At 39.4% G+C, this 23,499-nt stretch overlaps 1 protein-coding gene across 1 annotated transcript in view; it reads left to right on the top strand.

The window, feature by feature from the left end:
- Positions 1-23,499, top strand: part of eys (eyes shut homolog) — a 163,165-nt gene that overhangs the window by 79,359 nt on the left and 60,307 nt on the right. Inside the window, exons 25-33 of the mRNA XM_030071113.1 lie at positions 5,841-5,937; positions 6,475-6,582; positions 9,039-9,184; positions 13,633-13,804; positions 14,176-14,254; positions 14,772-14,971; positions 16,417-16,541; positions 17,168-17,292; positions 17,868-18,078. Of these exons, the coding sequence (XP_029926973.1) occupies positions 5,841-5,937; positions 6,475-6,582; positions 9,039-9,184; positions 13,633-13,804; positions 14,176-14,254; positions 14,772-14,971; positions 16,417-16,541; positions 17,168-17,292; positions 17,868-18,078 (1,263 nt within the window). The remainder of the gene's footprint in view (positions 1-5,840; positions 5,938-6,474; positions 6,583-9,038; positions 9,185-13,632; positions 13,805-14,175; positions 14,255-14,771; positions 14,972-16,416; positions 16,542-17,167; positions 17,293-17,867; positions 18,079-23,499) is intronic.

Raw genomic sequence — 23,499 nt, 5'->3', positions numbered from 1 at the left:
GATTATTATAACCCAATGTTTTTTTTTTTGTTTGTTTGTTTATTTCTCTTGCAGATGCCAATCTAATTGACATTTGTATATTTACTACGTGATTATAAAATAATTAAACAGACAGCTTCACTCTTAAATAAACTCTTACATAACATTTCAAAAGCTTTCATACACTTTCTAAATTACACATTAAATGACAGTATAGTTCAAATATAATGCAGTATAGTATGTAAAATATACCGTAAAAGTCCCAAAGCCTCTCAAGGTTAGCTTTTTCTTGTTCTGCTCTGCAGTTATTTAACTTTATTGCACACATTAGAGCCGCAGTCTGAAACTGCATGACCCCACCTGCCTTATAAACTCTAAAACATACCGCTGCTTTAGCCGGTGTGCTGATTCTGTCCTGGAGAAGTCAGCAGGATGTTATGGGAAAAGCCACAGCTGCAGTGTCAGTAGTGCAAATACTAAGCAACAGCTTGGCAGTAGTTGCATTTCTTTAAAACATTTTTTTAATTACTTTATTTTTAATTGGTTTTTATATATTTTCAGAGAAAAAAAAAAAGACCCAAAATAAGCGCTGTAAGTGGACTGCTCGATTACAACAAGAAAATTATTTAAACAACGTGTGCATAGGAATGATTCTGTCCCAAGTTTTTTGATCCACATAAGCAGTCGATCCCGGCGACCGTGATCACTGTAAGAGCTTTCCACTGTATATCAGCACCTGATCATAGCACAGGAGAACAGTCTACAGTGATATAAGACAGTTAGGAAATCTTAGAAATGAGCAAAAGCTCCAATTATCCTGGAGTTGTCCTCATACAAGAGCCAGGTTAGCCAGGTTACTCTGCATAAAAGCTTCACCATTGTTAAGACAGCAACGTTGTACCATTTGTAAATGAGCTGCCCATACAAGCCAACTAAAGCCGGACAGTGCAGAGCGATCGGGCAAAAGGGAAGTCGAGGTTACACAGTAAAACTTACTGCACAGTCAGGCACTTACACAACACTGAAAAGAGGTCCCAGGCTTCATTCATGCATAATGTATCAAACAGTTTAAATAGAAGCATGGCTGGGTCTATGACAACTGATAGTAAACAAATTCAGTAAAGAAACTGGGAGTTTTATTTTATCCATTTGTGCCTACACGGATGCTTGTATGGTGAAGGTGGAGGAAAGTTAGGGGGTAAAGTCTTCAAAATATTGTTAGTCTACAGTGGCTGTATTCATATGCACATAGATTTTTTTTTTTTTTTTTTTTTTTTTTAAATCCTTAGTGCTTAAGTGACCTGGTTTGGGGTTGGTGTGTAAATACTGCAGCTTGGTTAGAAAAACGTGGTTATTCTGAAACCAGGAGCCAGGTTTAATTGTCTGGCTACTCTGATATGTACATGGTGACTGTGGCATATAAACATTTACTCTTTTCATAGTCACATGAATAATAGCCACATTTTGATGTAAATAAAACAGTGGCATAGAGCAGTATTTACTATTACCGGGGCTGGGAATGTCATTTCTCTCCCTGCAGGTAAACAGGAAAATGCAGTTAATAGGTTTATTCATAGCGACGGGGAGACTCATTCAAACGGCATCAGAGGTTCATGTAAACAGCTTCTCGAGACCATGACCTGAACCGCAGTATGGGTAAAAACAGGGTCATTCTGTGCATGTTGTTAGTTATATATCGCTGTATACCTGCAGTGTTCTGCCCACAGACATAGCAGTGGATAATGGACTATTGATTTGGCTGTGTCTGTCCGTCCATCTGTCCGTACAACATGATATCTCAAACACTACTGGTCTGATTTGATCAAACCTGCAGGGCTGCTGCATCTTCCCATTGTATTTAAAAAAATAATAATTGTAATTGGCCAACTGAGAGGCACTATTTTTCAAGGTCAAACGGTGCACCTCTTACACCACAAACCCGATTCTGATAAAACTCAGTGGGATGATGCTTTTTGACACCGACTATGTTTACATGCACACAAGAAGCCGGAGAATTGTGAGTAACCAGGTCAAGGCAGGAAATCTAATTATTCAAAACCCCCAGTTTACATGTGCTAAGAATAATCGGGGTTCCCCACCGCCCCCTGATGCTCCCCAGACTGTTACCACTGCGGATCTCGGGGCTGCAGCCTTCTCGCACATGCCAGAACACACCGGGCAGCTGGCCTCTTGTGGTGGCGGCTTCCCCAAGCCCCTCTGCTCCAGAGGCAGTTGGACTAATAAGTGAAGCAGATTGTGGCATTTTTATTTATTCATTTTTTTTGTGTGTGTGTGTGTGTGTGTGTGTGTGTGTGTGTGTGTGTGTGTGTTTCCTTATATTTTTCATCAAAGATAATGTTGACATAACTGACTATCAAAGAGACGGTGGTTTATTTGTTGTACAGTGTGTTTTGATTGTATTTATTGTATCAGTTTCCTTTATCCACCGTCTTTTCCTGCACATGAGCACATGTAAAAAGCTGTTCAAATGCAAGTAATGGTGGCTCACCTGGTAGAGCGCATACCACGTATCAAGGCTAAGTCCTTGCTGCAGTAACCTGGGTTTCAGACGGAGCTTTTTGCTGTATGTCATCTCATCTGTCTCGAGGGTCTTTCCTGTCTCTTTCTACTGTCACTGTTGAATGAAGCATAAATGCCCCAAAAAATCTTTTGAAAGTATGGGTTTACATGGCCCAGTGACTGAGCTACTCAGCAGAAGTCCAGCTCTGTTAACCAAGTTTCTTTTAAGCTCTTAACCCAATCATGGAAACCTGTCAGGTAATCTGCACTTGTTGGGAATATCCTGATTTTTAAAGTGCACATAATTTCACTGATTTCGGTCTGGTGATTGGCCTGAGGGAGGCCCTGTAATTAAGTGTCAAAAATTTCAGACATTATAAGCCTACAGCTGCTACTCTACTGGTTGGATTTTGACAGAACCGGTAGGGATGATGCATTGTTGCACCACATTCGGTTTGTTTGTTTTTTATATTTAAAATTTTTTAATTCACACTGATTGGCGTGAGAGGGGCACTATAATTAGCGTAAAGGTTGCAAAAATAAATAAATAATATAATATAATATTTGCCAATGAAGATCCTGGCATTAATGGACAAAAGAGAAAAAAAAAATACACTGATTGGCCTATCAACGGTATTGAAGTATGATGTGTGACAGTGCATAAATGAACCCAAAGACAAAGTCCATACTCTGTTCTATATAAGAAATTGGGTAACATAATTTTAAATGAGCTCCTTTTGTGCTACGATTCGATCAAAATGACAGCTTTTTGATAAGAAAACAATATTCAGAAATGTACCGGTCAAAAGTCAAATTCTCACCCTTAAAATGAAGGTATCACTCATATTTTGATTGAAACGTCCATCAAAGTTAGTTCACCATTCACTGGGGGATTACCCGCACCTTCTCCTCCTCTGAGACGCTCAGTGGCAGAGGCAGTGATAGCGGAGCTCCAGCCAGATGATGGAGCGACTACGCGAGCACGTGCCTTGGGTATCCCTCTGTACTCTGTCAGAGACAAGCCTGCAGTCACTGCTTAGCGGCAGAAGATACATTACATTGCGTTGACATTCGAAATTGTCCCCGAGGTGCTCCACCAGCGCCTTGACTGACAGCCCAGCCTGGGAAACCTGTGCTGTCCCATAATTCACCAGATGTTCTGTGCGCTATGTGGTCTCGTGGATTCCCTCACACTCTCTCGCTCCAAGGTGCACAGAGCTGTGTCGGTGTCACAGCCGAAAACTTTTTTTTATACGAGCATCACCCTCAGTGGCGTGTGGAATTTATCTTTCTTTTGAAGAAGTTTATGGTTTTAGTTACAGCCATCCAGTTGTAGGGCATTTAGATTCGATGTGGCTGTTTGCTTCCTACAGAGTTCATCATGACATGCCTAAATAATCCACCTAAACACAACCAACAGAAGAAGAAGCTACATGATAATAGGAAGAAAAAAAAAGTTTCAGCACCAGATTGTTTTTTTTGTTGTTGTTTGTTTTGTTTTTTTTCTACGTGTTGTTGTTTGTTGTTGTTGTTTTTGCCATGCATCCTTATCTCTAAACTTGTATATGGATCCCTCTTGATTCTTGATAAAGTTTAGTAGACAGAGGAGAACCTCATTGTTCAAACCTCAGACTTACATAGTGGCCGATCCACATGAGTATCAAGACAAATCTAATGTTTGGTAATGAATACGTTATATTCTATTAACTGTGAATAATTATTTTTTAAAGAATATGTGTGGTAAATCCTTTTGATAATCCAGTCTTTTCTCCAGATCTGGTGTGTAAGTCAGTCTGGCAGTTCAGTTTTGATCATCAAAATATTAATCATTGTGTGTTTAAACTCTTTCTGACGTTGTCATAATTGTATTTTTTTATATTTTTGAAATGTGTGTGAATGAATATATGTGTGCTCGTTTGCAAACATGCTTGCTTCAAATTCGTCCTTGAGGGACAAAGTATTTTGAATTGAATTGAATTTACCTAGACGTAACATCCTTCAAGTTGTTCACATTTCCAGGATTCAACAGTGTTTCACTGTTTACTACCCATTTTGAAAAAGCATACAATTTACTTCTTAAAGAACTCATTACCATTTACAATTAATCTTATTTCTTTTCCCATATATGTTGTTCTGACTCAAACTAATAGGAGCACAGTGTTGACAGAGGGACATGGCAACATACTGATGAGCACTAACCCGCATTATTATATGTTAGTCTTATTAACCCTTTGTAATATGTTTCTCTTTCCTTTAATTATGCATAACAGATGGTGTTCTGTAGGGACAGCACAATACTTATCCAGTAGTCTTGAAATGGGCTGAGCTCAAATGGTGTTTGATAATGGTGTTGCAGAAGTGAATTACTGTTAAAACGACGGCAATTGCAAAAACAGAAATGGTCACTGCACGTTCCATTAAAGGTTAAAGCTGGATAATTAGACTCAAAATAATTAGACTCAAAATAATTAGACAAGCACAAAACACATGGAGTAAGCACATTATTTGATGGTTAACTTTGCATGTTTCTAATTGTTGCCTTACTCTAGTATTTATTTATTTATTTTAATTATTGCTTTTGTTTTTTTTTTAAATTAAATTAATTTTGTCGGTTGAGTCTTAATGGTATTTTTTGCAATTTCAGTTATTGCAGGTTTAATAGATTTGTTCTCTTTTCCCCCCTTTTCTTCCCCATTCTCTAATATGAGTAAGCTATTTTGACTTGGCTAGTTTGACTAGTACAGCCGGGAACCATCATATGGACCAAACCAAGGCTTTTCATAGCAGTGGAAACACCAGAGGAATACTTCCGACAGGCAGAACATTACAAGCTCCCAGGCTGCCTTCAGAAGTACAACAAAACATCCATGCTGATCTGCTTAGCCATCCTGCCCCTCAACCCCCTAATGAACAAGGGCAAAGGAGCTCTTGGGCTTAGCCTCTCCCTCTTACCCTAACTTAACAAGATGTCCCCTCACTCTCGCTCTCTTTCCCTCCCGCTTTCTCGCTCCCTCTCTCGCTCACACACACACACACACACACACACACACACACACACACACACACACACACACACACACACACACACACGCAGACACACACCTCCCAAACCCCAAACCACCAACCCTCAGACCAATCTGTCTGTGGCACTAAAGTATTATTAGACTTACACACTCTCAAAGGGGAAACAGTGAGTGCTGAGAGCTGGAAGATGAGATATGCTACAGGGGCTACTAGTTCCATTAAAATGGCATTCACCAGGGCCTTTGTTATCATCGGCCCTGACGTTCTCAGGATGTAGTGGGGCCTGCTGATCCATGACCATCTCATCTATCTTGCAGGATTTGAGGGAACTTGGTGTGAAATTGACACCAATGAGTGTAGCTCGAGTCCGTGCCAAAACCACGGCCACTGTTTGGACTGGGTCAACAGTTACAGGTAAAGACTCTTATCCATAACCAGCTTTTCATTCATTCATTCATTCATTCATAGGTGGCAGTAAAATGTCAGGCTTTTCGAAAATACTGTGGATTCGCTAATGCTTAGAATCCACAGTATTTTACCAATAACCCCAATCCCTGAGCAGGGGTCCAATCATAACAATTGTGTTAATAGATTACCATGAGCTGATTTGTTGTGAGCTGATGTCCCTGCATCAAGTGCCATAGGAGAGCTATCAGCTGTGGATTCAGCAATGCATCATTTGGGGTAGAATTGAGGTCAAATTGATAACAGTCTCAAAAAAGTCTTATTTTTTCTTGTTAGACAATGCAATTTTAATTTGAATGTTAGTTAAACAATGGAAATCCAGGCCTGTACTGTAGGTGCAATCAATCTAAATGTGATGTGTGATTAATATTATGAAATTCTATTGATTTTTTTGCTCTGCACATGTGGCAGTAGGAAACAAATAGATTTTCTATTTTGCATGTGAGACAAAACATCGATAATAATGATTTTTTTTTTCTTTTTCAGCTGTGATTGTAAGAAGGGATTTTCTGGCCTTCACTGTGAAGAAGATATCAATGAGTGTGCCTCAAGCCCTTGCCAAAACGCTGGCATTTGTCAAGACCTTGTGAACAAGTGCGTATGAATTCAACTTTCTGAGACTTTGACCTTGCACCTTGCTATTCATTTATGAGATGCTTTCAGAAATTGAATACATCTGTGATGGACAAACGAATCATAATTTCAGAAGTGTGTGTTTTGAAAGAGGACGAGCAAAAACACTTTCAAAAATAACTGCGTGAGATCGTGGCGTTTTTCCTCCTCCGAAGAGTGTTTCGGTTTATATAACAAGCCTCTCTTCATCCTTGACACAGATAAGCTGCTGTTCTAAAGACAGAGAGCAAATTCAGCAGGAACACATCATGTATCTAGATTGGGCTTACTCCACTGGTGCTTCTCTCTACTGTGCTTAATGGGAGCCCCGGGGCTTCTCGGCTTAGTCGGACAGATGGGTAGAGAAGTCCCAGGGCCAATTTAAGTCCTAAATGGTTTGTCTCCAGTTTGTCTCCCATCATGATTTTTTTCCCATGTGACCTGGCCCTGCTCAGAGCGCTCCCCTGATTGCACAGTCCAGGGAGTTCACATCAGGTGTGTTTTAACCTCCCTCCCCACCACAAGTGCCACGTGCACCCCTGTCTTCATCTCCCTGACCGAACAAGCCGAACGAGTCCATCTGTAGCGCGGCGATGAACCAGACTCTACAGTACACTCGCAGAGCTCTCACAAAGGCAGATATTTACCCATCCTTTTACTTCAGCCGGTGCGAGCTTGGCTGTGTGTACACCGAGGGTCACCGTGAGTGCAGAGGCTGTCACGTTACAGAGGGGATCTGCAGTGGTTCACATGTGTTCGCCTTTTTTATTGTGAAAACGAACAAATCGTCACCGATGAGGCTGATTGGTCTAACAGCTCCAAATGAGAGGCTAATTCGTAGAAAAATTGTGATATCTTGTTAAGGGCTTTGGTGTTATAGGGCCGAGTAAAAAAAGATTATTCTCATAATTTCCTGATGATATTCTGATGCCCTTGATTAAAGTTTGAATTCAGCTATTGCATTGTGTACATGACTTTCATAAGAACATTTCCCTCACATTATGAATCTTGAGTGTATTGTATATAATTGGCAAGGAGCTATCTGTGGTGTGAAAGCTTGTTCTGGCAAGTTCTCTGGATGCAAGTGTAGTCTGATGTCGTCCATCTGTACCACAGTGGACAAGTAAACAAGTGTGAATTACTGTCTCAGACCGCCTCATTTTTTTTTTTTTTTTTTTTCCTGTATTGAAAATGGGAAATGAGCGTCTTTTCAAAACACATCCCACACATTACGGATGCATGTCTATTGCTCTTTAGTGCTTGCAAATATTACCAATTTATTACCAGTTTATACAAACTAAAGCAAGTAAATCCTAACCATGAGTCACCTTCACAGAGGAACATTCAAAATAAAATCCTAAAAACATGGAGCATCTTTATTTTAAATTCACATTAAACCCTTGGCACCAGTGGAAGAAGCTGAATCTATGGTTCAAACAAGCAAAAATACCAAGTTTAGTGACTCAGTATTTAAAACCACACCATTTCTATAGCACGGCAACATGTGTCATGCAATAATTTATTTGCCAACTTGTTTTGGAGAGAGCTGCGTCATCACAGTGCAGGAATGTGCAAAATGCGGTGGACAATGAATGATTGAAGGGAGCATGTTGTCATCCAGTTCCCTTGTTTCAGATGTTTTCCCTATCATAATACAATTCCATTTCTACGGTGGTTAATTAAGGTTAGTCTTGTCTTGAGAGTGTCCTCTGTGACGTGTTGCAGCTCTGCTTTAGTTTGACAACAAAAACATTTTAGCATATCACTGAAATTTGACATGATGTAACTTGTTTTGGTCAGCTAATCACAAACTTAGTTTAGTTTTTATCATAGGAATATCTAATTGCATGTTTTATTAGCACCCTCCATGTGCTCATGCTAAACATGCTAACCACCTCCTCAGAGATGTGTGGCCGGCGGCTATTAGAGCCACCAACAGCTGGAGATAGGGATTTGAACTGAGCAAACTGCATTATTGGACACACAAGGCCCTTCCCTTCACTAATAAGTCATCAAACAGAATGTAAATGAAGTCACTTCAGGGGACACAGCAAGGAAGTAATTGCTACCGTTTGCCAAAACAATGCAATAAAATTTAAAAAGACATTTATCTGCCCCATACTGGCAGTTTTTGAATCATGATCTGCCTGTCAGTTTGAAAATAAAAATGCATTCCAATTTGCACTTAAGGTTTTTTTTTATGGAACAGCTAAAATTTTGTTTCAATTTGGAACACATATTGAGGTTTTAAGATGATGCAGTATGTAATTCTCTAAATAATTATATTCCCCAGCAATTCGGCTACATGCTGCATGAAACCTGTTAGTATTTTTTTTTTTTTTTTAAGTATGCTTTAATTATTGTTTTCTGTCTGCTGCTGTTGTGTCTGTCAGATTTCATTTGATTTCTCAATGACAGTGTAATCATATCTTCTCTAGGTTCCACTGTATTTGTCCTCCTGGTTATTTTGGAGCACTGTGTGACCTGGATGTGAATGAGTGTGAAGTTTCACCTTGCCTACATGAGGGCATCTGTATCAACAAGCCCGGGGGCTTCGAGTGTGTCTGTCGCCCTGGATACTCAGGTAGATCTTTTGCCCCCAGGTGACACAAAGATCAATGTGAGACTCCCAAGCTTATCGAGACTGCTGTGGCCACATGCTATCAGGGCAACTCTGACACAGATCTGGCTCGGAGTAGAAACTGCTTAACAATGGACGCTTTTAATTAGCCTACCTCTGCAAGATACAGTCTGCTCGCTTATTGCTGAAGCTAACACGAGATAAATGCACATCACCTGATTTATCTGATGAAAACTTCTCAGTGTCTCTTACTTGCCTTGATTTCATCAGGCTCTTTAGTCTCTGCACACTATTGTTGTTTTACTTCAATCCATTTGTCTTATTTTCCACCCAGACGGATATTGAGTTTTTTTTTATTGTGTGTGTTTGTGTGTGTGTGTGTGTGTGTGTGTGTGTGTGTGTGTGTGTGCATGTGCATGGATGTGGGGGTCTGTGTGGGTGTGTGTGTGTGTGTGTGTTCGCACTATCTAAAGCCAATTCCTGTCAGGTACTGGGAAGATTAATTTCATTTGTCTTCCACACTGTATCATCAATTTATCCTTCCCCAGTTGAAAAAATGGGGAAATCTCTGAGGTATTGCTACTCTGGAGAGCAGAACCTGACACGCATGGCCCAATTCCCACAGAAGCAGCTTTTATTATTAGGCCTACGCACAGCATAGTACAAGTCATTACTTTTTCTGTTGCTCTAAGCTCATCTGAGGAAACAGGGTTCCCCAAGAGAGCGAGGCCAGAGGATATATTTTGGATTGGCTCAAACCAACTAGAACTCATACAAAATATTTGCTCTAGTAACATGTAACAGCACTGCAACTTTTCAAGGGGGAAACAAAAACGGGCGTGCAGCGGGATATGTAGCACCCCTGGATATCCCGTGGTCCAGTGGTGAATTGGCTGGCGCCGAGTGATTCATCACTTTAGTATTGTTTTTTTTGTTTTTGTTTTTTTTTTTTCAGATTGATTGGAATTACTGTTTTGCTGTTGTGTGCCACCTGCTCCACCGCTGAAATAGTGTAACTTCTTGTGTCACTTTGATGGTATTATCAAATATATAAACGCATATTACTTGTGTCTCCCAGCAGGCAAGATAGGCTGTTTTTTTTTTTTTTGTTTTTTTTTTGCATATGGGATGCCAAAATTCATTTTGACCTTAAGTGTTGACGCAGCTTACTAATAAATTAGTCTTCTGTGATATCTACTTGCTTTCATTGATGTGATTAAGACATAATGACACCCCATTCCCTGTCCCTACTTCAACTCATATTGAAGTTTCCTTCGTGTTGGACGTAAATGAACCACAGTCGCTGTATGCATGCTGCGTAGTCTGCTCTTTCTTTAAGGACAAGATGTAATTCTTGAGTACACTTTCTGATTTCAGCGTGTCTGGAACAAGGTATAGTAAGGTATAATAACAACGGAGAGTGCCTTCTCAGACAGTCCTTAAGGCCCTGACGATTACCATTTTTTCTAAATGGATAGATTTTTTTTTTTTTTTTGCATGTTCTAGCTTTGAGAGATAACTGGGGAAAGAAGCAATAATATTGTTTCATTGACTGTTCTGTCACAGCTTTCATCAGCATTTTCACTTTTTCAAAGCCTGTATGACCCACTTAGATGCAGCTATTAAGAATAAACAAGCATGTTTTTTTTTTTGTTTTGTTTTGTTTTGTTTTGTTTTTTTTGTGTGTGTTTGTTTTTTTAATCTTGCATTGTTCTTTACCTCCTAACATGTCATGTGTCAAAATCAATCACTTTCTCAAAAAAACTATGTAGCCGTGACTATAATCTAGTCTGTATGCGTCTAGTTTGTACTGAAATATGATTTTGCTTTTATAAATCAAATTTTGTACTACGTGTGTCATTGTAACACAAACAGGCAGTAAAAATGCTGCACACACTCTTGTGCCAAAATTGGTCCTCATACTGTATGCCGGGTAGCTGGCTGGATCCCAACTGTGGATCCAGGGTCTGGACATTATATAGGACATTTTGTTTAGCAGGTTCTGCAATCTCAATGATGTGTTATTTAACAGTATATAGGAGCTATGTTCCACACTGAGTGCAGAAGTCATTACTATGACATGATTAATGGATATTCTTGTTTTTTATAAATCATGGTTTAAGCACACTATTCGTCACGTTCCGTTTTCCCTTCTTCACCCATCACTTAGAGCGCGCTCCCTTGAGTGACCGTACGCCGCAATCAGCACATTGTTGCAGTTTCCGTAGTCAGCACATTGTTGGATGACGATTCTATATTCTCCTTGCAATGTTGTTTGCTGCTAGGGCTTTCGTAAATTAAATTCTCACAATAATTACATTATTAGCCATTACTGTTATCTCTGCCTCTGGGTTTCTTCACAGGTAATTATAACAGTGGAAATATGATATTTAAGACACTTGGTGCTTTGTAGTCCATCCTCTGGTTACTCGACAGACAATTGCCATTGGCTAGATTCAAAGCAGAAACCTGTTTTTCTCCAGTGTGGCACCTCTGCACTGTGTGCTGCTGAGGCAAATTCATCTCACATCGGGGTACAAGAGGTTGCCCTCTGTCAGGTTGCACTGCTGTTAGAGTGAAAGAAAATAATGCTCCTTCTGTATTTCTACTTTCTATTTCAAAATAGAAGTGTCATTAAATATGAGCTTAAAGTGAAGCACAAATGTGAATACTACTGGTTCCCTGTTTTCCACTTATTGCTTCACTTCCCTCATTGCACATGCATGTTATTTCGTCCGCAGTCCATGAAGTGAAGTGAGGGATGGTTTTTAACCGTTGGAATGGAATTTGTCCTCAAATGTTGCCGTGCGCTTCTCACATGACGACAGCGCGCAACTTTGACTTGGGAAGAAATCAATTAGAACATGATTGGTTTTACTGTCACACACTAAAGGCAGATTATTCACTTTTGTGTTAAAAGAAAGAAGCCATAAATAAATTCTTGCTTTCATGTCACCATGTTTGTTTAAATCTGTCTCAAGCAGGAGATGAAAAGCTACCCTAATGACTAAAGATGGGTCATTCATAATTTTTCGTTGCAATTCTTGGAAGTCTTAGACAGTGTTTTGAGGCAGTGAATAATCTGCTTTTATTTTTTTATTTTTTTATTTTATTTCATTTTTTTAAGTTTGTAATTAAAATTCAGTGCTGTTCATTTACTTTCAGGCAATATTAGTCATTTTTCTGAATCACTCTTGCAGAGTACCTGCTATAATGCACAACACTGTAGACAGTGATTTGTTTGCTTTAACTTGTTTTATGATTTCTTGGCAGGAGGTAGACTAATTTAGGCATTTTCAGTTATCAAATATTTTAACTGTTCCTCTCCCTCCAACAGTTTTCTGTTATTTTGTTGGTATTTTTCTGAAGTCTGCATCTACTATATATCAATAAACCTCTGACTAAAGGCGACAAATTCTTATTCCTCTACAATTTATTTTAAATATTGCTGGCACAAAGTGAGGATGTTATTTGAGTGAAGACAGTTCATTCGTTCCCTTTCAGTCAGCTCATTTGGTGCAGCACAGTTTGCATTGAGGTTTGTGCCTTCGCAGACTTTGAAGACTGTACGGTCACAGCTGTAAGGAGATTTTTATGTGACACACTTTTCCATTAGTTCAGTGCTGCACTTCACTGAGTTCTCTCAGGGACACTGATGGGGCCAGCTATTGTTTTTACTTGTTCTCCTCTCTTTGTGAACTGGAGTTATATACATCAGGCTTTCTCAGCCTTCTTTTTGATATATATCAAGGACTCCCTACATAGATCTGGACCTCTTTTCATAACAGGCAATATTTTTGTCTTCCCATCTTAGGAGAATTTTGTTGTTAATACAAGTAGGTGCAGTATTACATAATTGTATAGGTGAGGCGACGAGTGAAACCCATGAGAAAAATAGCAATTCCTATACATACTCTAATTGTGCTAGTGACTAGGGAGGGAAATAGCCAAGTGGAATTAAATTGTTTATTATTTATATATTTATTTATTTTTCTGGGAACCACCTGGAAGTCCTTTAAGGACCACTGGGGACTCTCCAGGCCCCACTTTGGAAACCTGTGATTTTATTTTATTTTATTTTATCTTATTTTAATTTATTATTTTCATTTATTTATTTTTGCTTTCTAAATTGTTGATTGTTTTCAGTAATTAATGTTAATAATTTACAAGTTATTTCTATCAGGTAAATTTTGATTGTGTATTATAATAATGACTATGGGGGAAAAAAATGAAATGGAATGAAAATTGGTTTATTTTGTGTGTTATTTTCTATGTGTCCAAACCCTAATCCAGCAGTGTATACCTCAAACTGCCCCCAACCATCCAACCCACTGTATTGTAAGCTATTCTATCCTTGTGCCTGTGGAAACACAAAAGGTTGAAACAAGACAGCACTTTCTCTTAACTATCCAGTTGTGAAGTGCCTTACTAAAATATGCATTAATTCCTAGGGACATGGTGTGAAATTAACATTGATGAGTGCGGTTCCAACCCATGCCAAAATAGTGGGAGGTGTATCGATGCTCCTGATCGATATCACTGCTTGTGTCTTCACGGCTTCATGGGATTCAACTGTGAGACCAACATTGATGAATGCATGTCAATGCCATGCCTTCATGGGAGGTACAACATTTTTCATTATCATTAAAGCCTGAGCTAGTGCAAATTGTGCAGAAATGGCATGGAATTATTATTAATTACTCCCCTTAGCAGCACAGTGAATGGAGACATATGTTACATGTTAAAAAGCTAATGTGATGCACTTACAGGTTGTCTCAGTAGTCTTTAAATTACACTCATTAAATACCTTTGAAGAGGAAATAGTCATTCATTCAGAAGACATCAACTCTCAAAGGGTACCGCGTAGACAATCGAAGACTTAAGACATAAGACTTATTTTTGCGAGCTTTTAGTTGATTCTGCCATTGATAAGTGCTAATTATATTTTCAGTTTGATGAATCAAGTCTGTCACCTTGTGCTTTGGCCTTTTCAGCTGCAAGGATGGAGTGGATGCGTACTCTTGTCACTGTGAATCGGGATGGACCGGTGGCAGGTGTGAAATCAACATTAATGTGAGTAGAGCGCAGCGTGTTTGAATACCCAATGAATTCCTGCTGGGCATTTGTAGAATTTTGTAATCTTTGTGTGTCTTTTGGTATCACTAATTATATTGATTTTTCCAGCAGATAAGTCAGTTGAACTACTGGGATCATGTAAGCATTGTACAAATACCTGATTAAAACGAAATTGCTGAGCCTAATGCCTAATTGATTTAAAACCCAGCACAGCCTTTACTGGACTCTAGAGATAAAGTATTGAGTTGCTTAAAGTCTCTTGGAGCTTTCTCTTGAATGAGTAATGTGATCTGTCTGCTTTTTAGCTACTGACATTTCATTCAAATCCAAATTCCACACTATCTTCCCACTTTTCTATTAAATGGCACTCTGTGGATTTCAGGCATTAAATTCACATATTTTTACTTTTTTAATGTTTTACTTTTTTTTTTTTCGTTAGGCAGGGTCTCATCCAGATTTCAGTATTTTTTTGGTACAGTGTGTGACTACTGTACATTTTTGATTCCTGTTACAGGAGTGCGCTTCCAGTCCCTGCATGAATGGAGGATCATGTGTCGATCTCACCGAAAAATATGCATGCTTTTGTCAGGAGGGGTACACAGGGAAAAACTGTGAGACTGACATAGACATCTGTAAAGAGGCCGCTTCAGAAGTCTCCCTGTGTTTCAATGGAGCTGTGTGCGTTGACGGAGAGGGATCAAATTTTACATGCAGGTCAGTCGGTCTGCTTTTAGTATAACAAATGATGTAGAATAAAGTAGGGAATTTGTATCTCTCCCCATTGTGAAGATGTTATATTGTGTCCATATTATGGCTCTGAGATAGCATTCCTGGTCAGAGTGATGGTAAAATAAGCTGCTGTGCTGCTTGGACCGATAGTTTGTTGTTTATTATCTAAATGTGCCACAAAGACGATGCAATATCTCTCCAGAAAACAGCGGCTCTCCAGGTCGATTGCAAGTGAACCATTACTTTTTAATTGCTGATATGTTTTCCCTTGAGTGATGCGCTGTATGTGAATATCTGCAGTAATAGTGTGCAGATTTGGCACAGCAGGTGTCTGGATGTCTTTCAGTTAAATGCATTGTTTAACCTTTTGCACTTGTGCTACTGTTGCATGCCCAGTGTCATGATTTAATGTGTCCTAGGGCACCACAATTCCAAATAGATTGCTGCTGTCTGCTGTGTCATATATTGATTTAGTGGGCTGCCTGGTATCTTACCACAGCGGTTGTTTTGCGTTCATATCTGTGTAGGCTTATGTGTGTATATGCTAATGGTAAGTGTCTGATAGAGTCAGTTTTAAATACAGCATATACTGTACATCTACAGGTAAATGTGCACTTTTAGCACATTCAGTCAGTAAATGTACACATTCACAACACCAGTCTAGTAAATGTATACATTTGTCTATTAGTGTCAGTGGAAAATGCTAGTTACAGTAACATCAGGTTCTGCTGATGGCATATCTGCAACAGTGATTGTGCATTGTGTACACAGTCCAACACAAGGATGAATTTAATAAGATTTGGACATTGATTAAAATGTTGCAGTTGTAATAGTACATTTTTAACAGGATGCTGTCATTTAAAAAAAAAAAAAATATTACCTTGTTTGACCAGGACAGTGCATATTAATAACATTTCTCACAATATGCCACAAAGCCATAGTTAGCCATAAAGGAGTCATGTTACGGTAATTTCTTTAAAATAACATCTAATTAAGTGGGTTGATTTGATTTATTTCCTGTTTTGTGCATCCACATCTTTTATCCATGTGATTTTTGTAAACTAATGCACTGGACTGAAATATAAAAGGCATGCGGCATAAGTTCATTGGCCACGCAACATCCACATTGAAAACATAGGCTATTGACACAGCAGTGTGAAGGCACACACTCACACACACACACACACACACACACACACACATCAGTACGTACTTCTGATGGCTAATGGCCTCTCTGGTACTCCATATCAGAACTGTTTACTGATGTTGATGTAGTACTTCATGAATGAATCTCCTGCACCTCATAGATCTCAGTTTACCCCAAAAGACAGTCTGAAGAAGGATTTTAGCCACACGGTAAATGTCGTACCCACAGCAAAATGTTGTGACAGGACTGTGAGAGAGTTTAAAGCTCCGATGTGTTTTCTTAGCTGTCCACCAGGTTTCATGGGGGATTTCTGTGAAGTGGATGTTAATGAATGTTGCTCAGCCCCCTGCCACCACGGTGCTGTTTGCCAGGATCTTATTAATAGCTACGTCTGCCACTGTAGGCCAGGTGAGTCACCAGAACAACGTGTGAGTTTTTTCACTTTCCCATGAATTGACACAGCCGAAGCAGCTCCTTCCCTTTGTAGGAACTAATACACGACCTAAGTTCACACGTTTGTCGCTGAAGGTGCGGCGCAGGATCATTAAGACAGCATAAATGGAAAGACAGTACTTGGTAAGGCACTTAAGGTGAAAGGAAAAAAAAAGAAAGCTGCATCCTCTTACAGTGCCTCACATGTGGTGCCATGCAGTTCACATATTGAGCATCTTAATACTTACAGTATGCCCTTAGTGGATTGAAAGAGGCCACATAAGGTGTCACAAGGTAACCATAATATCTACCTAGCTACTGTGCCTCAAAGCTATTCAAAAGTCATCCATTTTTCTCCAGGGAGAGATTTGCAGTCATACAGTACTAAAAAGGACAGTGATAAAAAGACGATACTGCCTCGGCTCATTAAAATGTATGTGGCATCTTACTCTTTAGTGAAAGCCTTTTCTTGTCTGTGTATGTGTGTGAACCCAAAAAGAAGCAAATCAATGTAGGAGAATCTGATTGATATTCACTTCAGAGGGTGGAAGTGGGAGAGCCTGGGCTCACCACGGCACTCTGTGGGCTTTTGTTCCTGGCAGGTTGGACAGGCCTTCACTGTGAGGATGACATTAATGAGTGCCTTCCACAGCCCTGCAACCAGGGGATATGCATTCAGAATGATCCAGGCTATGGCTACACCTGTTTCTGTCGTCCTGGATTTGTGGTGAGGCTCACCACCTTGTTCTCCATCTTTTTTGTCACCCCTCCCCCTCTTATTCCTTCAACTCTTGAGCTCTGTCTGTGTAATAATTAACAGAACTATTCAAATGTAGTGATTTCCTTTTTTTACTCTTAGAGTTAAATTATCTGTTATTTGTTGTCCTCACCCTTAGAGGGAAACACTTATTATCAGAACACTTATTATCAGAAGCCATTAGTAACATGAGACATTTGCTGAAATTGTTCATCCTGTAAGCCTAATTTGAACCATTAACAGGGTGGCCTTGGAAAACTGTGGTGTATTTCAATCTTGCTGTTCTTCCTTAATATTATTGCTACAGTAATTTGGCTTTTTTGTTGCAAATTTTTAAAAAATGACAATAGGGAAACAGCCTCTGAAAGATTGAATTATCAGTAATGCTCTGTTTATCTTTTATTATTGAAGCTATGGTTGGAAATATCGTCGGCTTACATAATGCAAACTCTGTAATTGCACAAGCTGTATGCATGCCATACTGTTGAACTATTCGTCCAATTATTATCTGACAAATCTAAAGGCTATTTATTTTACATACACAGGGGAAGAACTGTGAGCACAATTATGATGATTGCCTGCTGAATCCATGTCCAGAAGCTTATTCCTGTGTAGACGGCATCAACAAGGTCAGCTGCCTTCCTCCTGTTACTGATGTTCCCCTGGTGACTGTAGTCATGAATATCACACGGGGCACCATGCACAGACCGTCGAAACCAACGTTTAGTCCAGCGCCAACGGCCAAGCAGCCTTCAGGTATATGCATGTTAAGTTCAATGTCAGCTATTCGCAACTCATTATGGTACATCTATGCTCCAACATCTTTACGTGGATGATTTAAATGCATCCTAGTTATAATAGCGTAAAAGCCACATGCACAGTTTGAAATTGTGTTGTGCAAAGGCTGCACACTTTAAAGCCCTTTCAAATAGAATATCAGCCTCAGTTTATCATTCTCAAATTATGTTTGATTGCATATTATAATAATGGCTGCAGAAAAAAAAAAAAAAAAAAAAAAAAAAAAAAACTAGACCAGACTGTCATAGTGAAGATGATGTGTTTGTGTTGTGGTATGATTCGGTTTGAAATATGCAGGAATGACTCACAGCACAAAGACAGAGCCTCAACCAAAACAGAGAGGGTACTCATTTTGAATTGCGCTGGTTGTTTGTATGGAAATAAATACACAAACAAGACACAGGTGTGCAGCATCAACTGTTGCTGCAGTTGGAGTCACTATAGTCCCGGAGTAGTCAGGATAACCACATCATTATCCTAATTAATTATCAAGGAGGATAGATCCACTGCTTCATGCATCTGTGCTCTGCAAAATGTCTGTCCTTCAGTGTCACAGGAGCCTGTTTGCCAGAATATTTTGTTTGCATCGCTCAGACTTCATAAATTCCACATCTGTAAGGCAAAACTGCTTTGCGAGCTCAGTCAAGTTGTAACTGAAATATCCAGCAGCCCAAAATATTTTTGGTGAGTCATCTTTGCGACAGTGACACAGAGAACACTACCACTAAGAGAGTCAAGAGGTTGCCAAGTCATGAATTTGAAACTCCTCTGGTAGCAGCTTGCACGTTTGCAGTGACCTACATTAGTGCATTTAGTCTTTCAATTTTAATTGTTTACATTCACCATGGCTCTGCGCCTGTTTATGTTAACTCCCTTGCCCGACTTAGGTTTTCTGATGTAATTAATCACATTAATATGATCACAAGGCTGGGGGGTTCAAGACTGGAGAGACAATCACCTCAGAGGACTGTCCTTTTCTATAAAGAACAAAGCCTGTAACCTTAATTACAGGCCGGTGTCTGTAACACATGGCAATGTCTCAGTGAAAATTAAACTTTGTCAGTCAAGTCACAGTTTCCTTTATTATGCTATTACTTCCAGCAACATAAAGTGTGCAACAAAGTGACACTAAATTATTTCAGCTGATAAGCCATTATACCAATCAATGTCCGCTGAAGGCAGTCCAGTCATATTGTACTAATTACTTGCCTATTCTCCCCTTGTCCTTCCTATCAAACGTTTTCGCTGCACAAGCTTTGCCATTTTCCATTGAGACAGGTGCCTCCAAGTGAGCTGGCCCTCCAAATTGTGATTTTATAGCCTCTGGAACAAAGCAGACAAGGATCTATTGGATTTTGACTAAGAGATAATTTGTGTCATAACTTGTGAAAAAAAAAGGTCTCTGTTAAAAAGTAGGTTGGTACTCACCACAAAAATGTTTTCTATTTGAGATCAGTGATTTCAAAGTGTCAGAGGCTTAATCATTATTCGGTGTTATATCCTTCAACACTCAAATGTTCAACGCAAAACACAATATGTTCCATATTATTGATATTGGATGTGAGAGAAGGAATTTGAAGCACCGGGCAGATTGCTACTCCTTGACAGATGAGGTCTGTCTACCTTTGAAACTGCTCACAGAGCTGTAAAACAGAGCTATTGAACACAGACGAGCTTGAAACAATTCAGTGTGACACTTTGAAAATCACTGTGGGTGCAACACATAATGGAGTCCTATCCGCTGCACCTGATCCTGCCCTGATTCAGTACATATTACTTCAGCTCAGACAGGGTTAAACATCGACCTAAAACAGGTTTAAGAAAAAAAAAAATAGCATCCATACACCAAAAAAAAAAAAATCTCTTTACTGTTTTACACACCACTGTATAATCAAAGTAAACAAGTTTTAAAGTAAGAGGATCCAGAAACTCATGAGTTTATCTAACTAGGTCACCATCTAAAAGCATTCAGTGCCCTTGGTGCTGCTTGAAATAGACTCAGACAGTGCTCCTTTAAACCTAAGACTGCTCCACAACCTTTGAAATACACCAAGTCAATGGGAATTTAAACATAGAGGGAGTGGTTAGTATGGTATACTGATTATAATGGGTAGATCTTGTGCTGTTTCTTCTGTCACAGTATTTTCACATGATGCATACATGCCTTCATTGTATGTTCATGTTTACTTTGATCTTGATTTTTCATAACTTGGTGATTGATGGAATAAAAAAAAAAAAATCGGAGGCACACCATTTGTGTTATTCCATAGCTGGTCTAATGTCACGTTTTGATTGGCTGAAAGGCATGATGAGTGCCAGTGTCCCAGCCATATTTCTGTATAAGTATCACTCCTCCTTGTTTACCTTTGATGCCTGTAGAGAAGCTGATTCAAAGTGATGGCTGACCTGTCGAACTGCAGCAGCTAATGCACAGAAACTGTCATGTAGACCGTCATGTGTTTGTCATTTTCTTGGCAAGTAATCATGATAAAAATCGATGACAAATGCATAATTAAACTCTGGTATTATCACAATAATGCACTCGCCGTCATGCTAGACCCTCTTACCGCTTCAGAAGACAACAGGGTGTGTTTGTTTTGTGATACATGCAATGCTGAGATCCACAGTATTTTTAGCTCTGCAGTATGAGAGCTGATGGAAATCTAGAAAGGACACTGCTTGTGGAGGGAGGCTTACTGCAGCTAAGCCATGATTTGGTGGACTTTCCTTGAAGTGATCACCAAAGCAGAGGTGAAGCCGTTATCATTTCCTGCCAAGCGTAACAGAAATGAAGTGACTGAAGCTGTGCTCTTCAAAATCAACTTGATGAGTAAGATGAAGTAAGCCAGATGGTCACTTAAGCACATTTCCATTGGTAGTTTCCTGTGTCTTACAGTCACCCTGCTCATAGGCCATTATGTTTACTGTGGATGCATTTGTTCCGTGCACCACGGTTTATGTGAACACGTTTTCCTTTACAACAAGTCACACAGTTTGTTTATATTTGAGCTGGCAGTGCCTAATTAGCATGCCTTTAACCATTTTGATATGTTCAGTGGTGCAACTTTGCTAGTGAGTCATAATGTCAAGCACATGATGTGCACAACTATGAATATTCATGAGCTGAGGCTTGGCAAGATGAAAAAGTGGTGTCTCAATTTGTCATCACAGAGATGGTTTATGGCCTCTGTGCTCCTGTACAGTAACTGTCAGTGCGGTGTGTTGGATCAGCCATGGTGCACTGGGACTAATGTTCAACTGTTATAAAACCAAGCAACAAAGATATAATTAGGCACTGGGTTTACAAAGAAAGGCCAAAATATATTTAGGATTCCATTCTTCTGTATCTCAGCAATCTAATAATAGACTGATAAGGCAGACAACAGCTTTGTATGCAATGTGCACGCTTATATGCTAAAACAAATTTAACATATGGTACTTTCATTTTACTGCAATTTGTTCTAATTATGATTTTTCAGCAGATAATGTTTTGAGCATTTTGTTCAGTTATTATGTTGTACTGAAAACAATACCTGAGACATGTTCTTAGATATCTTGAAAATAAGATATTTTTCGACCCTTTCTGGAGGTAAAGGATGACCTTTTGTCTTCCCTTAGGGCTCTGAAATTGCAAAGGGCCAGGAATGGTCTTCAGCAATATTTTATCTCTGTCCTGTGACAAGTTCAATCAGTCAGTCTATTACCCTGCCCAATAAATCAGGGACAAAACAGGACTTACATCCTGCCTTTTCTTTTATAAATGGGACATTAAGTCCATATCAATTAAAGCTCACCGCCCAAAGCCTATAGCCATATTAATTGATCCAAAGCTCACATTTCTCAAAACATAGTTTTCCAGTGGAATGGCTTGTGCTTTAACCTCTGTCTGACATTCGTGTAGAGTCGCTCTGCCCTGCAACATTTGCAGTCTTCCTCTACAAGTTCCATGCAATATGAATAACATCAATTTTCTTCCTCTTTTATGGACATGTATTAAGCCTAGTCCAAGATTAAGTCTGAATATTTCTACTGAGAGGATTTTTTTTCTCTCTTGTGACGAGACAAGGCTTTAGAACAGAGTACAATGGTCACAAACTCCTTGATCAGCAATATGTTAACCCACTAAATCTCATCATTTTCTGTCCTGATTATAAGCACAGACCAGAGAAATCTCTTGCTGCGTATTACAGTATATCGACAATGAATGATGCATACATTAAGGCGCGTTCAGATTGCACATGCACAAATTAGATATTGCCCATCCATTTTAGCTACTAGTTCCTCAAGAATTGTGGATGAAAATCAAGTCTTAGAATATAAGGTAGTGGTAAAAACAGTAGACCTTTGAAGGAGAGACTGGAGCAAACTGCTAATGAGGCATGTTACTGCCTCCTGGCAGCAGCCTCAGACTGCATCAAAGACTACATCAGACTAAACAAGGCTTTAAAATTAATGAATAGCTTTGTCTCTGAGGGGTAATTTTCCATCATCAGCATTGGCAAACTCCATTGTCAGGGCTGAAGCAGGAGACAGCGTAGCATTGTCGGTGTGTGCATTTATCCTCATTAATTCACAGATCACAGTAGGTCTGTTGCTGATAATTCTCACTTTTTTGTTAGGCACTTTTCCGCAGGGTATTGGTCATATTGCTCTCCAGAGAAAATAGGGGTATTTAGGTTGGCCTGTTTGCCAAACGCCCCGGAGGCCCACTGTCAGATCAAAGACGGTCTGGTCTATTAGGACTTGACGTGTAACAAATATTGATAAAGGTCTCGGTTGCAGGTGTTCGATTAATCATGGCAACATCTTAAAGGAGCTTGCTGATTTCTCTAGTGTAATGATTTTCCAGATAAGAACAGATAGAGCATGAGACAGGTGCATCAAGGAATGCTTTTCATTTTAACTGGCTCTCTAGGTTGACTTTTCTGCAACAAATTGCAGTATTTCCCTCAAATGAGAAATATATTGAGCATGAGCACCTTTAATGCTTGCCTCCAATTGCAGTCTGAGTCAGTCTTTTAAGTTTGTCTGCGTCACTACCCCCAATAAGCTCTCAGGCAGTGGGACCTTTACAGAAATATCCTGTAATTGCCTAGTCTCATGGATGATATAAACCAAATTATCCCACTATAAAATGAGGCATGTAATAAACTTGTATGGTAAAGTTTATTTCAGACAAGAGTCTTCTTTCTTGTAATATATCGTCATTTACATGCTCCACAGCTTTCTGGCAATGGAGGGATATTTACAATATGCCTTTACAGGGAACAAATGAAGAAAATGCATTACTAGCAATAGTCCCTTTTTACCTTGTCTTCTCCTTCCAAAATGAAAATATTCTGTACTGCCTGCTACTACATGCCATCCCTCACTATGCTG

This window comes from Myripristis murdjan, chromosome 15 (assembly GCF_902150065.1).
Source record: "Myripristis murdjan chromosome 15, fMyrMur1.1, whole genome shotgun sequence".
Taxonomy (NCBI): Eukaryota; Metazoa; Chordata; class Actinopteri; order Holocentriformes; family Holocentridae; genus Myripristis; species Myripristis murdjan.
Note: the sequence above shows the minus strand (reverse complement) of the source record. Positions and strands in the feature narration are given on the sequence as shown.